The sequence below is a fragment of the Pipistrellus kuhlii genome, unplaced genomic scaffold (assembly GCF_014108245.1).
Source record: "Pipistrellus kuhlii isolate mPipKuh1 unplaced genomic scaffold, mPipKuh1.p scaffold_m20_p_3, whole genome shotgun sequence".
In the NCBI taxonomy this organism is placed as follows: Eukaryota; Metazoa; Chordata; class Mammalia; order Chiroptera; family Vespertilionidae; genus Pipistrellus; species Pipistrellus kuhlii.
This window is the reverse complement of record NW_023425529.1, coordinates 177982696-178000601: the sequence shown is the minus strand read 5'-3', so window position 1 is coordinate 178000601 and position 17906 is coordinate 177982696. Positions and strand designations below refer to the sequence as shown.

Sequence of the window (17906 nt, the reverse complement as noted above, 5' to 3'; positions counted from 1 at the left end):
GAGAGGAAGGGGGAGAGGGAGAGAGAGATAGAAACATCAATGATGAGAGGGAATCACTGATGGGTTGCCTCCTGCATGCCTTCTACTGGGGATCGAGCCTGCAACCCAGGCACGTGTCCTGACCGGAATTGAACCGTGACCTCCTGGGTCATAGGTCGACACTCAACCACTGAGCCATGCCGGCCGGGCTGTAGTCCACTGAATAAAAATAATGTCACTGAATAAATAAAAATGAGATCGCTGAATAAAAAATAAATGATCTCTGCAGATCTTGACAGAGGGGAAGGTTGGAGGACCACGGTGCCAAAGCAGAAGGGAGTCGTCGGAGAGTCTAATTTCACCACATTAGCCAACATGAAGTCCAAGGGCTTCCCTCTCTCCCATTTGGGCCCCCCAAAAACATGTTTGTTTTTCAGACAGATGGTGAGGGGAAACATAAAAGACGCACACCAAAGCTATTTTCACTCTCTTGGAAAGAGGAGAACAGAGGAGGCTGATGAGAGAAATGGAACCATTTATTTCACCTTCATGGCCAGCTTGGCCCAGGCGGTGTGATGCGTGGAAAAGGTTAATTGACCTCGGGCTCCTCCTAGAGTTCTCCCTGGAGCTGATGTGATGTTGGACAGTGATGTTGGCTCCCTCTCTGAGCCTCCGTGTTCTCACCTGGTGAGTGGGAGGGGCGGGCCAGGCACTTGTATTTTCTTCATTACAATAGACTGACTGACCGAGCCTAATGGTTTGGAAGGAGGTGCTTGCTGTTGTTGAAGTGAGGAAGCTGGCAGAGAGAAGGAGGGGTCTGGTTTACCCGCCGTCTCTTCCTCATTGCGCGGTGACAAGTGGGAGGTGGCTCACGGCCAGCCCTGGTGGGTCGGAAAGAATCAGCTGGAGAACAGTGTTGACAGTTTTTCATGCTGCTTCCAGGTTCTGAGCAAACGTCTGAGTTTGACTAGTGATGTCTGCCAAGGGGGAGGAAGGGCTGGCAGACAGGCTGTATCCTAATAAAGCCTAATATGGTAAGTGTCCAGTCGTCTGATCGGCCATTCAACCAATCAAAGCAAAATATACTAATGATATGCTATGGCTGCTCAACCGCTCGCTATGATGTGCACTGATCACCAGGGGACAGATGGCCAACCAGCCAACCAGTTGCTATGACATGCACTGACCACCAGGGGCAGACCACTCACTATGACATGCACTAACCAACAGGGGGGCGGATACTCCAACCAGTAGGCTAGCTTGCTGCTGAGCAAGATGGATCAAATATGCCCTGGATCCCTTCCATGGTCCCTTCCTGGCTGGCCAACCTCCCGAGTCCCTCCCCAACCCCAATCAAGCATCAGTGGGTCCCTCGGCCTGGACCCCTCGTGGGGTGTCGGAGAGCTGGTTCCAACCTGATCCCACAGGCCAGGCCGAGGGACCCCACTGGTGCACCAGGCCTCTAGTATATATGTATACTCTGGCCCTATATTACAAATATGTTTAATATTTAATGTGTGTCTAAATGGACCATTAAATAAGAAAATACTATTATCCAGACTACTGTTAATTTTGTTTTTTTGTTCTTTTAATGATTTTCCAGGGTATATATGAGACATTCTTGCTATCACAGAGTGGAGTAATTTTGCTTTTGGAGTTTGAAAGCTTAGATTTCAGTAGTGATTTGATTTTGAGCCAGGTGAGCAGATGATCTGGTGCAGTGGGGAGTGTTAAGTGGATCCCCCTTCAAAATTCAAGAACTGAACAGAATGTTGGCTCTGTGTGTTTATACATACTTTACTAAGCAAACCCATACTAGTGTTTGCTAGGTGCTAAAATGGAGCATGAAATGTTTGTTCACAAATAAAAGTCTAGAGCAGTGAGAAGCCCTTCTCACATAGGAAAGCTATTGCTTCTGCCTGTTTCTCTAAGAATCTCTCTTCATTTTCTCCTTAGACTCTGACACCTCTTCCCCTCTCTCTTGGCCCCTCTCCCTTCTTCCCTTCCTTCACCTCTCCTCCTTCCCCATCCCCCTCTCTCCCTCCCTTTCCTCTGTCTCCATCCCTCTTTCCCTTTTTGCTTGAACTACATTTTGACTTGAGGAAATGAACACTAAGGATTCCGGAGAATCTATTATCCTGGCATAATTGAGACAGCTAGGACCAAGGATGAAAACAGGACAGGGGCAATTTTAAGCTGCATGCTAGAGCTGGTTAAGTCCTAACGGAACACAGGTGGACTTTCACAGAGAGATTTTACAGCTGTCATTGCACGGTCATGGCCGGGCCCCTGGAGCACCGTGTTTAGGAGAATTCTGAGGAGGGGTTTGGTCTCAGTGGGACTGAGTGCCATGATCAGTTAGTGGGGACCCATGGCAGCTTAAGTACTGACTGTTTCCTCACCTGATATTCAGTCCCACTCATTGGCATAGAGAGGTGGAGTGGCTGAGGGCAGCCAGGTAGTGGCCAAGTCAGGACCAGAACTCACTTATTATAGACTAGAGGCCTGGTTCATGAGATCTGTGCATTTTTTTTTGGGGGGGGGGGGGAAGGGGGTGAGGGAGGAGATCCTCAGTCCCTGTGCCCTCTCGCAGTCTGGGAGCCTGTGGGGGATGTCCAACTGATGGCTTAGGCCCGCTACCCACGGCTGTTGGACATCCTCAGTGCTGCCTTGGAGGTGGAAGAGGCTCCTGCCACTGCCACTGCACTTGCCAGCTGTGAGCCTGGCTTCTGGCTGAACAGCGCTCTTCCTGTGGGAGTGCACTGACCACCAGGGGGCAGCTCTTGTATTGAGCATCTGCCCCCTGGTGGTTAGTGCACATCCTAGCAACCAGTTGTTCCATCATTTGGTCGATTTGCATATTAGCCTTTTATTATATAGGATTCCACCTTTCATTGAAATTATTATGCTTCTCATAGTATATTGGAACTTTTGGTGCTGAAGGATGTATGATTCGGATATAATAACACTGGACAAAAATTTAGATATTACCCAGATACCAATCAGCTGCCGTGGTAGGACTCGACAGAGGACAGGAGAAATACTTACATGGCACCATGCCTCATGGTGAGGTGCCTCCTTCAAGTTGAGGTTTATTAACAGTGGACCAGCTTAAAGGAGAGTGTTGAGAGACTTGGGGGTCAGATGTGTCAGTGTTGGCCATAAAAGTATGTGCAGCTCAGCACAGTTTGTCCCCCATTAGTAAAGTGAGGAAGAGGGAAGGTGGGAAGCGTGTAAAAGATTATCTTAGAGTGTGTGTGTTTGTGTGTATCTACATCTGTATGTATGTTATATACAAGGGTAAAAGTGTGTGTTTATATCTGGATCAGAAACGTTGTCCTTGAAATGTGGATTTTGACTCTCACGTGTTAACCAAGTTGCTGATAGATATGGGCTGGATCCAGTGATCAGGATAAGAATGTTGAACCGGAAGAATGGCCGTGAGCTTGTTTCCAGGGGAACGCCTCCCGTTCTGTGTGACAGAGAGCCAAGCGACATGGGGATTGTTCCTCAGGAGAAAGGTGTCTCGTGCTGTAGTGAGAAAGCCTTTTATTGATTTCTTTGGAAACTACAGGTCTTTGTGCTTAAAGCTCAGTAATGCAAAGTGTGAATTCAGGACCATATGCATTTATACTCAGTATGTGAATTCATTTCAACTTTTCAAAATCTGAGTAAGTGGTTTATTTTGCTGCTGAATATACGTGAGAAATGTTTTAGGAGAAGTAAGACTAAGTGGGCACACAGTGCAATGCACAGATTGTATCATAGAAGTCTACACCTGAAATATATATGTCCTATTAACCAATGTCACCCCAATAAGTTTAATCTGAAAAAGAAAGTAAGATTAAAATCCAGATTGTTGTAATGCATGTTTAAGACTCTAATAACATCATTTATTTCCTTTCTTGGATTTTGATCTAGCAAAGGCTGAAATGCTCATTGAAACCCCGTTCCCATTTTGTATGGAAATCTATAAAATATGCTCTGTGAAACTTTGATTGTATTGTTTTACATTTGTGAACTTATTCCCCATCCACCCTTAAAGAAGTTGTATTGAATTTTATAGTAGTAGCCTCTTCAGGATTATCATTTACATGAGCTCTCTGTCACCTTTGGAAAAACCAGGTCTCTAGGTTTGGGGAAGGAGAGAATTGGAAAGAAGGGTAGGAAATGGACAGAAACCTGACAGTAAGTGGGAAGGCTCTGTGTTGATTTGACCTAACACTGCCAACGTTATCTGGGCACAGGAAGGACGCACAGATGGCTCACTGTAGAGGGACTTGACATAGATCAGGGGAGAAAATAGCATGTTTCTACAGGATTCCAAGGTGCCATCTGTCAGCACTCAGCAGAGTCGGGATGGGTTAGCCCAGTGAACAACTTCTGGCTGTTTCAAACTTATAAGATATCAGTAAACAAGGCACACATCTAACCTTTTTCTAGAAATGTGAGGTAGAAAGATCAACATTGGTAAAGACATCTGTGATGGTAAGTGTTGACTATCAGCATAGAATTGGATGCTTAGAATTGGGTATCAAAGATTATTTGGAAACAGTTAAAAAAAAAAAAATCCCATCTGGATTGGTGGCGGGGAAATTAAGCTTGGAAACCAGATGGTGAGTGAGTGAATCTCCAGACTTTCCCTCTGGCTCAGTGAGTACATGGTGGTAAACATGCCAGTGGTTTGAATGGTTAGCAAGGGAGATGGATTAAAAGGTTAACGTTTATGGGAAGAGAGAACCATAAAACTTTCCAAGTGTTTTTGCATGGATTTTTTTCCTCTTGGATAGGGAGACTGTGTGCTCTTTACCCTCTTGAATGTTGTTTAACATGATAATATCTTAGGAAGAGCAAAGCGTTATTGCCAAAATTTCTCGTAGGAGCTAAGTTTTTGGACAGTGTACTTTTTCAAAGGTTACTCAGTTATGGAGACTCAAAAGTGAAAGTGTGAATTTAGAATGATCTCTCTCTATATATATCCCTAACACAGGGATATATATATATCTTGTGTTCATTGCAGCATTATTTACAATAACCAAGATATAGAAGCAACCCAAGTGCCCATCAATAGACAAGTGGTTAAAAAAACTGTGACACACACACACACACAATAGATTGTTACTCGGCCCTAAAAAATAGTGAAATCTTACCACTTGGCAACAGCATGGATGGAAATAGGACGTATGTAGAGATTTAGAAATCATTTAATTTTTTAAAATTTGAGTTTAAATAAAATTCAGGTAATTTTAGTACTGTTTTGTCACTTAAGTAATCACTTTCATAAGTTACATTTAGCATAGGTAGCGTAATTTAACTACTCTTGAATATTTGGGGCACTCCTATCATATTTAAAAATGATTCTATGCCCTAGCTGGTTTGACTCAGTGGTTGGGCGTCGACAACATAAAATAGTGCTGCTTTCACCATACTCTGGTCAACATTGGGTATTGTTTTTTTAAACTGTTGGCTTATGTAACCATTGAAAATTTTGTATGGTGTTATTTTAGTTGAACCTTAAATCAATTATTGCAGAGACAATCCTGTTATCTCATAAGACAAGGAAGAGAAGCAGAAAGAGAATTATTTTCAGAGGCATTGAGTGTTGGTTTAAATCTTGGTCTTGCCATGTTTTACTTTCATTCTGACCTTGAGCTAGCTGCTAAGCCTCTCCAAGTCTCAACTTTCTCACTTGGGATATGAAAACATTTGGGGACGAACTCCCTGTGTAGGAGTAATTCTGACCCCGTGGAATTGCTGTGTAGAAAGCTCTCAAATGTGTCTTCTGTTAGGGATGGTGATGATGATAGCCCTCTCCATTGATCTCATGATCCTAGAGGCTTACTTTCAGAGTTCTTTTCCAGGAAGTTGCATTATTTTAAATTCTGAAAGCAAGCAGGAAAACCCGCTGAAAGTCAAGAACCATCTCTTGGAGACTAGCTGTTGTAATTTATTTAAAGAGTATGATGTTATAAGTTCTAGCCAACACTGACTCTAAATAAAACTCGGTTGACTCTTCATCGGGAAGCTGTCACACATGCCATGACTGGTGTTGCCTGGCCTCTGCCACCCGCTAAGACTGTTTGGGAAACAGAAGCACCGGGGTTGTACTCATCCAGCCGCTGATTATCTCACACGAGCTCATCGGGCCCAGGTGCCACGGTGTCTGCCTCGGAGAGGAGAAAGCACGCCGCTCCTTCCAAATTCATTTACTGAACGCGGCCCAGGAGGCTGGCTGCTCTTGTCCCCTTTCCCACGGGTTGGGAAATGGAGGCAAGTTGCCAACCTGCTCTGGTGACATAACAGGGGGATGGCCTGGGTTTCCCCTGGTGAAAGGAAGGATGAGGCTGTCAGTCAGGGTCGGTTTATGATCACAACTCTCCTCTCATGCTGCAGAAGTCCTTATTTGTACTACATTTGGTGTTTCAAATCAGGGAAATGTATGGATTATGTAATGAAATTCTTGTTGGGACAAAGGCTTTTTTTTTTTTGTAGGAGCTGAGTGTCTACTTCACATATGACATAAATACAGGGTAGGGCAAAAGGAGGTTTACAGTTGTTTGGGTGGAAAAGAATACAATAATTAATAAATAACAATCCTATATAATAAAAGGCTAATATGCAAATTGTCCCCTTGACCATTTGACTGGAAATGTGACCCGGGGGCGGGGCGGGGCCAGCCAGGCCATCTGCTGGCAGCCCCTCCCCTTGAAGGCCCTGCCCCTGCTCACTCACCCCATCTCTGTCAGGGGTGGGGCTGGCCAGTCACCACTGTGGCCCTCCCCCAACAACTGGTGGCCCCATCTGCCCCAATTGGGGCGGGTGGACCAGACCCCACCTGTGCACAAATTTGTGCACCGGGCCTCTAGTAGAAGAATAAACTGTTTTGCATACTCACACCCGTAATCCTAACTTTCTTCCACCCTGTATATTCTACACTGACCGAAGTTTTACCCAAAAATTAGAATGATAAGAACACTAGGAATATAGGCTTGGATAGAAAAGACCTTCCTAGGAACAACTGTATATAAAAAAAATTTGAATAATTATGTCAACAAAAGTTTTAGACTTCTCTTCTGTCAAAAACATGGTGATGGGTGTTAGCTATACCTCCACTTATTGTGATCATTTCACAGTACATACAAATACCGAATCATTGTGTTGTGCACTTCAAACTCATATAATGCTATCTGTCAATTATATCTCAAATAAAAAACATAATAAACAATATTAAAAAGCAAACAACCAAATGGGACAACATAGGCTACAGGCTTACGCCATAGAGGCTTCGTCAAGTCGGCAAGATAAAGGCGCCTCTACAGTAGAGAAATAAATGGACCGACACGAAAGAAGAAATATGGAAGGCTATGAAACGTGAAAAAGTTTGCAAAATGCTCATTAAAATAATGTGCTGTCAGTTCTTGTCTCTTGTTAGTGAATGAGCGAGGGGCCTCAGACATACTAAGGGGAGTATAAATTACAACAGCCTTTCTGAGGCACTTTGGTGACAAAGTTTTCTATCCAGGAATTCCATTGGTCAGAACTGATTCTAGGAAAATAATGCGCTTATTTATGGCTTTCAAAATTATTTAAAAGGTGGAAAAATTGGAAACAACCTGACTGATAGAAGTAACAGATGCTGTTTAAATTACATTCATTGGCATTTAATGACATTTTTAAGCCATTAAATAAGAATATACAGAATTATTTAATGTTATGAAAGGTAAGTGAAATTTTTAGTTTGATAAGTTTGTTAAGCTTACGTTAAGTTTAGAAACTTGTTGCAGAGCATTGTGATGTTCATATAATTTAATTTTTAATTTAAGAAAAAATATACAATGAACACTTGTTTTTAAAATTTGTTTTTAAAACAAATGTTGTGCATGGGTAAGACGTCACTGCTCTTACGTTGGAGACCAAAGAACTAAAAGACAATGGCACTGGTATTGGAGAACTTACAGCTTATGGGCGGATGGGGGTTGAAATTTTTCTAATTGTTTTGTGTTGTTTTTTAAATCATTATTTACAATATATCTTTAAAAAATATATATATATATATATATATATATATATATATATATTTCATTGATTTTTTTTATAGAGAGGGATAGAGAGTTAGAAACATCGATGAGATGCCTCTTGTACATACCCTATTGGGGTTGTGCCCGCAACCAAGGTACATGGCCTTGACCGGAATCAAACCTGAGACCCTTGAGTCCGCAGGCCGACGCTCTTTCCACTGAGCCAAACCAGTTTCAGCTATTTACAATGTATCTTGTAGGCATTCTTCCTCCTACTAAAGAATAGGACACTATGGAAAAGAATAGGGCTTTGAGTTGAACTTTCTACCATTGGAATAGAGATAGAACATAAGACCATAAAGATTATGAGGTCATAAAAATGAAGAAAATGTAGCTATTAGCATTATTTTAGGGAAAGTAAGGAGATAAATGTTAAGATTGATACTCCGTGTTAGCGTTCTGGGGAAGATGGGTTGGACATGGAGGCTTGAATCTCTGATATAAATATCAATTTGCTATAGATTCTTCATGATCATTAACAACAGACAAAAAAAAAATCATACAATATTTGTATGCACTTCTTTACAACTAAGCATCCCTGCATAGCACATGCCAGAATCATGTTTATAATCATATTTAATATAACTTCAGGTAGGGAACAAGTGATAAACAGCTGATTAATAAGTAATCAAAGTATATTTTTGAGCCAATTAAAAAATCTGTGCTTTCCTAATGCCTCAAAGTAATATTTACAAATTGGAGTTACTGTAAAATAACTGCTTATACAGTTATTTATTCAGTTATTTAAATAAGTGAATTTATATGAAGTATTTGGGTGAATGCCCAGCACATAGTAGATTGTCTTACATAAGAGTTGGCTGTTAACTTCACTTTAGCTCACTTGTACTAAATTGCCACCTGGGGGCAGACTATGTTTGGGAAAGAATCGAAACCTAGTGTAAGCTGTGCTGTCTTTAGTATACCTTACTTGTGAGCATGTACTTTGCTGTAAAAAAACAAAACTCCAAGAACTATTCCTTCTGATTTAAAAATATATAAATATTTTCATTGATTTCAGAGAGGTAGGGGTCAGGAAAGAGAAACATCAGTGATGATGAGGAGAGAGAATCACTGATTGGCTGTCTCCTGCATGCACCCTGTTAGGAATCAAGCTTGCAATCCAGGCATGTGCCCTTGACCGGAATCGAACCTGGAACCCTTCAGTCCAAAGGCAGACGCTGTATCCACTGGGATAAACCAGCGAGGGCTCTTCTGACTTTTACTTTTTCCTTTTCATTGGCATTGCTTCTCTTTTTAGTTATTATAACACTAGAGGCCTGGTGCACGAAATTTGTGCACTCAGGTAGGGAGGTTCCTCAGCCCGGCCTGTGCTCTCTCACATTCTGGGAGCCCCGCGATCAATTGTCCCAAAGAAGTAATTCAGATGAATCATTCCTACAAAGGGAGGCCCTGTCCACCCACCACAGCCCGCTCGTCGCTGGCCTGGGCATCCCTCTTGGGGGCTATCATGGAGCCACCTGATTGATTGCCCATTGGCTGGTGACCTGGGCCTTCCTCTGCAGGGAGATCATGGGGCAATGGCTGGTCCCCTGACCAATCGCATCATATCCACCTTGGCTGTGCTGGTGCCAGTGGGCATCATAGCGTGGTTGACTGGTCATTCTGCTGTTCAGCCGTTCGGTCAATTTGCATATTATGCTCTTATTATTATAGATTATTTACTATACTCACAATGTTGTGCTATACATGCCCATGACTGTTCTCTACCTACCATTTTGTACTTCTTACTCCCTTCACATTTTTCATAAATCCTCCCAATCTCCCTCCCATCTGGCAGCTGTCAAAATGGTCTCCGTATCTGTGAGTCTGTTTGTGTTTTGCTTGTTTATTTGTTCTTTAGATTCTACATATAACTGGAATCTTTTGGCATGTGTCATTCTCTGTCCAATTTATTTCACTCAGCACAATACCCTCTAGGTCCATCCAGGTTGCTGCAGATGCTAAGATTTTATTCTTTTTTATGGCTGAGTCGTATCCCATTGTATACATGCACCACTTCTTTATCCATTCATCTGCTGACAGAAACTTGGGTCATTTCCATATGTTGGCTATTGCAGATAATCTGTAATAAACATATGGACACATGTGTGTTTTCAATTTAGTGCTTAGGTTTCTTCAGATAAATACCCAGACGTGGAATTGCTGGGTCCTTCTTTGTCTCTTGTTATAGCCTTTGCTTTAAAGTCTATTTTGTCTGCTATAAGTATTTCTACGCCAGCTTTTTGTTGTTGTTGCTTGTTTTCATTTTTATGAAATACCTTTTTCCATCTCTTTAAGTCTGTGTGTATCTTTTAATCTGAAGTGAATCATCTTGACCAGAAGCCCTCTTCTCTTTATTCTTGCAATTCTTTGCTCTTGATGTTAAAAAAAAGAGTCATTAACAACATTTTCTTTCAATGATTTTGAGAGAGAGAGAGAGAGAGAGAAAGAGAGAGACAGCAAGGAAGAGAAAGAAAGGGGAGGGATTGTTGTTCCACATATTTATGCATTCACCAGGGCCCAGTGCATAAAATTTATGCGGGGGAGGGAGTGTTCTCCCCCAGCCCAGCCTGCACCCTCTCCAATCTGGGACCCTTCAAGCCTAAACCAGCAGTTAGACATCTCTCTTGCAATCCAGGACTGCTGGCTCCTAACCGCTCACCTGTCTGCCTGCATGCCTGCCTGATCACTCCTAACCACTCTGCCTGCTGGCTTTCTTACCCCCAACTGCTCCCCTTGCCGGCCTGATCACCCCCAACTGCCATCATTGACGGCCTGCTAGCCCTCAACTGCCCTCCCCTCCCCCCCATTAGCCTGATCACCCTCAACTGCCCTCCCCTCTTGGCCTGATGGCCCCTAACCGTCTCTGCCTCAGCCCCGCCACCATGGCTTTGTCCAGAAGGTCTCCCGGTCTAATTAGCATATTACCCTTTTATTAGTATAGGTTGGTTGGTTCTCATCCGTGCCCTGACTGGAGAGCCCCCGCAACTTTGGTGTATGTGGATGATGCTATAACCAAGTGAGCTACACGGCCAGGTCCCACAACGTTTGCTTTTAATATATGTGGTAGCTTAGTGTGGCACAAGTAAAAGCTTTAATGAGGAGGATGGATAGGTGGATGTTGCTAATTTTTTTGAGTGGTCTAGGCTAAAGGGTTTCTTTCTTAGCCAGGGTATTTTGGAGTTTACTATTTCTTAACAAACCCACCCCTCCAAAAACCACAACAATAACCAAAAAAAAAAAAACCCCAAATCCCATATGGAGTGGTGTCATGTCTATTTTTAATAATGTTTGATATTTAACTTTATTCTTCTTTACAATTTTTTTTAAAAGTGTTATCTTAGTGGATTTTATTTTTTTTATTTATTTTTTTAAACATATTTTATTGATTTTGTACAGAGAGGAAGGGAGATAGAGAGTTAGAAACATGGATGAGAGAGAGTCATCGATCAGCTGCCTCTTGCACACCCCCTACTGGGGATATGCCTGCAACCAAGGTACATGCCCTTGACCAGAATCGAACCCGGGACCTTTCAGTCCCCAAGCCGACGCTCTATCCATTGAGCCAAACCAGTCTCGGCTTCTTTACAATTTTAATGCTGATTGGCATCTTGGTTTTGACAAGTCTCTGTTGGGGGATGGGTTGGAGGAAAGGTGGTTATAGCATACAATTAATATTCAGAAACGGAATAAAAGTTAGGCTTTTAAAAATAACAATAAACTGGGATAAGTTGTAAATCAGCACCGAAATGTAGCTGTTTTGACTCTGTCCGCGGTTATTTGTGCTGCGGTTGCCATGGGTGCCATGTGTTTGCGAGGTCCATTGTGTGTGTGTGAACAAGTGGTGTCTTTCCCACAGTGAACCCCGGACAAGGGACTGGTGTGTCTCTAACAGGCCGGGGACAGGGTGAGGCGGGAGAAGAGATTACTCAGAATTCCCTTTCCTGCCTACCAGCTTCCCCTGTCACACCCTAAATGCCCCGTACAACTCCTGAAAGAGAGCTTCCTGCCTATTAAATAGCAATTAATGGGGTTACTCATAGTTAACAATCTCTACCTTTATTCGTTTTTCTAAGGAAATCTTGGGAACAAGCATAGATCATTCTTTGACACATTGTTTTCTTGTACTTTGTTAGATTAAAAACAGTTAAGATTTTGGGCTGTTCCAAGTTTAATATTTGCTTTACTTAGGTAGCATATTGCCGCTGCAATTTTCTTATGCTCATACCTTTACCTTTGACTTCCTGGTTGTTTTTTTTGCCATCATATTTTAATGTGCTTTCCTAAACCACTCTACTACAAAAAACATTGAATAGATCCCGGTAAAAAACATACACATAACTACGCCCCTCCTGCAAAGTCTCAGTATCTGACTATGAGAGGCACCTTGGTTTTCTATACCTGGGATGGGTGGAGCAGTAAGTGCAGCCCTTAACACACTGCCTGTGTGAATAACTAATTTTTTAAAAAATATATATTTCATTGAGTTTTTACAGAGAGGAAGAGAGAGGGATGGAGAGTTAAAAACATCGATGAGAAAGAATCATCGATCAGCTGCCTCTTGCACATCCCCTACTGGGGATGTGCCCACAACCAAGGTACATGCCCTTGACCAGAATCGAACCGGGGATCTTTCAGTCCGCAGGCCGAAGCTCTATCCACTGAGCCAAACTGGTTTCGGTGAATAACTAATATTTTATTCCTCTGGAACTCTACTACATTACACCTGCCAGAGAAATCACATGAACCTTTTATTGCTGGTTACACATGAGGTCCTCAGAACGTGAGTGTGAAAGCTGGCACTCGGACCTCTTACCAATCCGTCATTGCTATCATAGACACTTTATTAAAAATCATAATAGGGAGCATTGATTGCTTAGGGCCATTTAAAAAAATTGTTATCCGGCGTGGCAGGTGTATACAGTAGGTATGCATAGAAATAATCTGCAAACATGCCGTGTTATCAGCGTGAAGATAATAAAAAAATGTTCAAACCAGAACGCAGATTGCTTTAATGAAATCTTCATTTTTCCCTCTAATGACTAAACAAGCACGAGGCACTGCAAGTAGTTAATTTCCAAGTGGCTGCAGGCTCCCGGCGTCATTGGCTGTTCCATAAGCTCGGGAGACCACCCCCTCCTCCCGGTGGCCCTGGCCGCTGAGAACCATAACAACCCGCAGGCATGTGCCGTGTGATGTCACTCACAGGCTGCTCCGCGAGGCTGCCAGGAGGAGCTTTATTCCGAGGAAGAGCATTGTTTTGGCAACATCTGGGAGAGCAGAGGGAAGCCGGAAACAGTGGGACCGCTCTGTTTTTCTCTCTTCTCTCTCTCTCTCTCTCTCTCTCTCTCTCTCTCTCTCTGTGTGTGTGTGTGTGTGTGTGTGTGTGTGTGTGTGTGCTGGAATGACATTTGCTATGTAGGCATGTTTTCTCTCGCTGGGTTCCTTGGCCTCGAGGAGAGCCGAGTTTAAAAAGACAGGATGTGACCACCCTCGGGAGCTGTTTCTCGTGCGGACTCTCCCCGCGGGCTCCGAAGACATGCTGCTGTCCCCCAAGTTCTCCCTGTCCACCATCCACGTCCGCCTGACGGCCAAGGGGCTGCTGCGCACCCTGCGCCTCCCCTCGGGCTTCCGGAGGAGCGCACTCACCTTCCACGCAGGTGTGTCCGGCGGGGATGGCTCCGGGGGACATGCACGGGGGGCTCAGGGATGGACGGGCAATGTCTGCAGACGGTTCCCAGGGAGATGGAGGCGGGGGGAGAGGGGGCAGGAAGCTCTTTCTTGGAGAGCACTGGCTTAATTTGTAAAAAAAAAAAAAGCAGATTTCTGATGTTTCAACACCAGAGGGTACGGCACTGGGGCTGTTTGCAAGCAGATGTGCTCTCGGTTTGTTTACTGAAAGCAGGATTGTTGCCTTGGAGCTCAGTAGCTTTTTTTTCTCGGATGCCAACCAAATCTGTGAAGATCAGCACCTGCCAACTGGCAGTCACTTCCAGTGATTCTGGAAATGGGCCGTGGGTATATCAAGAAGAATATGTTTCTCTCCCGTAAAGGCTGAGATGAGATGATGAGAGGGTTTCTGTGGTTTTTCATTATGTAATTTCTCACTGAGAGGGTGATGTCTCATAGACGCCAAGATTCCCGCATGCTAAACGTTTGTCTGGATGTAAACACCCTCATGGTTTTTGTGGAGAGGCAGGTATTTAAGTCCTGAGAACCACAGATGAAGTCCTCCGGGGTTCACGGTGAAAACCTTTGCCGTTGCCAAAGCCCGCCTGGGATGTGTACGCTCTATCTGCCTTTTCCTCTCCGTGCCTCAGATAGGAATCAGCGCGGCGTGTCTCGGGCCGTGGGGGCCTGTGTGTCCCTCTGAGTACTCAGGAGCCGGACATCCCGGGCCCTGGTTCTGATAACTGCAGCCATGGCAAATGAGGATGATTTGGGGCGTAAAAACTAGGGTGCTGTCTATTGGATTTGGGCTGGTTAGTGCTCACCGTGAGATGGGTGTTTGGGGTTTATGTAAACAGAAGCTATTTCCTTGTTTCCTAGGCTGGGCAGCCCCATGCGTCTTGTTTTTTCCTCTCTGTCCCTAGAGATTTTACTCAGCACCCGTCTCCCTGAGGCATCTCCCTTCTCTGCAGGATAATCCTCATTTTCCCAGCGCCTCTTCCCCGTGTTTCATAACTCCCCTCCGCCAGCCAGCCTTATCCTCCCCATCCGGTCTGACAGCTGAAGGTACCCGGGCAGGTTAAGGCAAGCAGTGGCCTTGTTTGTCCCTGAAATGTTTTTTGTTTTTTTTTCAACCTTAGAAAACAAAAAGGCTGCCCTGTGTTTGTAATGACTGGTGTGATCCAGAGTAGCTCCAAAAGCTTTTCACTTAAATTTAAACAAATAAGCCATCCTCCAAGTTGAAAGGAAAACCGAACAGTGCAGGAGGTTGTTCCAATTCCAAGGGGTCCTGCCCCCTCCCGCAGGCCGCCACTCTCAGGGTCCCTTCCAGCCCTGGAGCTCCTGACCCTGTGGGGCCTGGATGGCCCTTTTCCATCCTGCTTGGTTATACAGAAATGGACACATACTATGTTCACTCTCCTACAGCTTGCTTTGGAAGTTACTCTGTCTTAGGTTTTCACATGAACACATTTATTTATCTCACTCCTCCTCCTTAATGGGCACATGGCATCCCAGGGTTGGGCGAGCCGTGATTTATTTCTCCAGCCTCCAGCTAGTGCACATTTTTGGTTGCGTGTGTCTTTGTGTGAAACACTGAGCTTTCTGAGGCAGCCGAAGCAAGAGAGGCAAGGCTCTGATCCCCAGCGTTGAACTAGCAGGGCTCTTTCCACTACATTTTTATTTTTGGAGCTTCTATAAACCTATTTCGCAACCCCCATCTGCCCGCAGTCACAGTTTTCCGCGCTGGAGTGCACTGAGAGGGGATCTGGTCGGTCTTATCTGCCGCCAAGAAGTCTGCGGCCCGGAGGAGTGAACACAGCCTATGGCAGAGATGGGCCTAAAACCCGGGGCCTCGGTTTAGAATTTCCGGGTTATAGATTTTCCTGACTGTGCATTTGGCTCTAATTCTGTTAGATCTAGCGAATAGCAGTGATAAAAAGAAGAGTTTTGCGTGTGGAGAGGATTTTAACATTATGTCAAGTATAGACTTCTACTCACCCCGAGGAAGAATCTTTTGTGAGCTCTGTCCGCGTTACATGCCTGTAAGGACTGAGAAATCTTCCAGTAGAATGCATAGTGGAGAGCTGGTGTCTTCTCTTATCCGCGTGGCTGCAGGCAGTGGCTGTGTTTGTGCTCTTACCAAGGGAGGTTGTGTTGGTTGTGTTGGTTGCCCTGGTGGCAGTGGTGGTGACCTGGATTCCAGGAGCCCGGGGGTTGTGGCCTTGGTTCTGCTGGTCACCACGCCAGAGACCTTGATCACATAACCATACAGGAAGTCCCTTTAACCTGGAATTCTGAGCATTTTCTGGCTATAGCTTTAAAACTCCCTGGATGTGTAACTGACACCTGAAAATTCATCGCCTGGAAATGGATTCTCTCCTTCTCTCTCAAGCTCAGTTCAAATGCCTGATTTATTTATTTCTCTTTGTGACACCATGTTTTCCCCTTGTCCTGTCAGTAAGTCTGTCACCTTGGAATCCTTGTTCTTGGTCATTTGGCCGTAACTGACTGGTTGCAAGAATCTAAGACTCTGTCGTAGAAAATCTGTTTTCACCCTCCGCCACTCCTCTGGTTCAGGCTTTGCTATTAGGCTGAAGCATTGGAAATTACTCATTTTACAAGTAAAAAATATGGACAGTTTCATATCCCCTAACCCAGTGGTCGGCAAACTCATTAGGCAACAGAGCCAAATAGCAGTACAATGATTGAAATTTCTTTTGAGAGCCGTAAACTGACTTCTGCACATGGGCCACGAAGTTTCAATCGCACTGTACGTGTATTTCCCACATGTGGTATTTTGTAGAAGAGCCACACTCAAGGGGCCAAAGAGCCGCATGTGGCTCGTGAGCTGCGGTTTGCCGACCACTGCCTTAACCTAATACTTCGGGCTGTTTGAAGGATTTTATTTTATTTTTTTGGTTTTGGGCACCAGTCTTTCCCCTGTTTCTAAACTTTTTCACATTGCAGGATCCATCCATTCATTCATTCATTCATTCATTTCATTTCATTTCATAAATACATATTAGACCTGCATATGTGTCAGGTGCAATGCCAGATGCTGCAAATAGAGCCAGGACTGTGTCACACGTGGCCCCTGTCTCCACATAGCCCACAATTCAATGGAAGGAGATAGATGTAGAACATCAACTAATCCTGACAGGGCCTGGGTAAGGCGCCCATCTGTGAGGGTGTCTTTATCCAGGTGGTCCAGAGTGTGGGCACAGACTGTGGAGAGAGAAGTGCCAGCGATAAGGATAGTGCTCATAGGGACCCAGCGGGAACAGGCTCTCTCTGAAGCCTCACATGGCTTTGTGTGCTGTGCGTGTTCGTGTGTTGTTACAGAAAACCGAAGAAGAACAAAGCAATACTAGAGAGATGGAGTTACATTTATTACGTGGGTCCAGAGGAAAATGTCTCTCAAATTCTGGGCCCCAACATGCAGGAATTCTCCCTATTTATATGATTTTACCTTCTTTGTCTCCCAAATATGGAGTGTTTTCGGCCCCTTTTGCAAGTTCTTAAAGAGCCTGTATCTGCTGGGCCTTGAGACCTCAACCAGAGGCCTGGCCTGGTGTCAGCACTGATAACCTTGTCTGGAGAAGGTTTAATGGCTTCTCTGAAGTGGGAGTAGTCTTAGCAAGAATTTACAGAAGCCAAATAGCAGGGTTAAAATTTCAAACAGCAGGGTTTTTTTTATATATATGAGATGGGTGCTTCAGTGTGGCACCCATTGACAAGAGGTGTTGTTGGAGCCAGCATGTGGTTTCCTCTGTGAAGGGGTGAAGAAAGAAAGAGAGAATTTGGCAGAGTTCTGAGTGATGTGCAGGGCGCCGGGCATGGACGAGCTGGTGGTGGGAGGTAAAGGCTGGCATCTCCTGAGGCCCAGGAGTGGCTTCACTGGCCACCCAAGGGCTGGCCGTGGTCTCCTGCCAGAGTGCTCGGCTCAGTCTGTTCCAGAATCTTGCCTGAAGGTAGCAGTTCCAATTTTATAATGAGTCAGTGAAAGGAAATGAATCTTCTAAGGAGAAATGGTTCTTGCCACCAGTTTGATTAGAATTCAGGCTTTCTGTGAAGCTGGAGAGAGGTATATTAATTATTCTGCAAAGTGCCATTTTGGGGAAATGCTCTCTTTGATTCAAGTGAAGTTACTTGCACTGAAAAATAGAGTTGGTTTTGCTG

The 17906-nt window shown here is 44.3% G+C and overlaps 1 protein-coding gene across 3 annotated transcripts in view; it reads left to right on the top strand.

The window, feature by feature from the left end:
* The window catches only part of MTUS1 (microtubule associated scaffold protein 1), a 128472-nt gene that overhangs the window by 71043 nt on the left and 39523 nt on the right, over positions 1 to 17906 (top strand). Inside the window, exon 1 of one of the 3 annotated variants that reach the window (XM_036455286.2) lies at positions 13420 to 13717. The exons of the other annotated variants lie outside the window; for them this stretch is intronic. Within the exon in view, the coding sequence (XP_036311179.1) occupies positions 13597 to 13717 (121 nt within the window). The 5' untranslated portion in view covers positions 13420 to 13596. Of the gene's footprint in view, positions 1 to 13419; positions 13718 to 17906 lie in introns of those variants that run through there. 3 annotated transcript variants of the gene reach the window in all.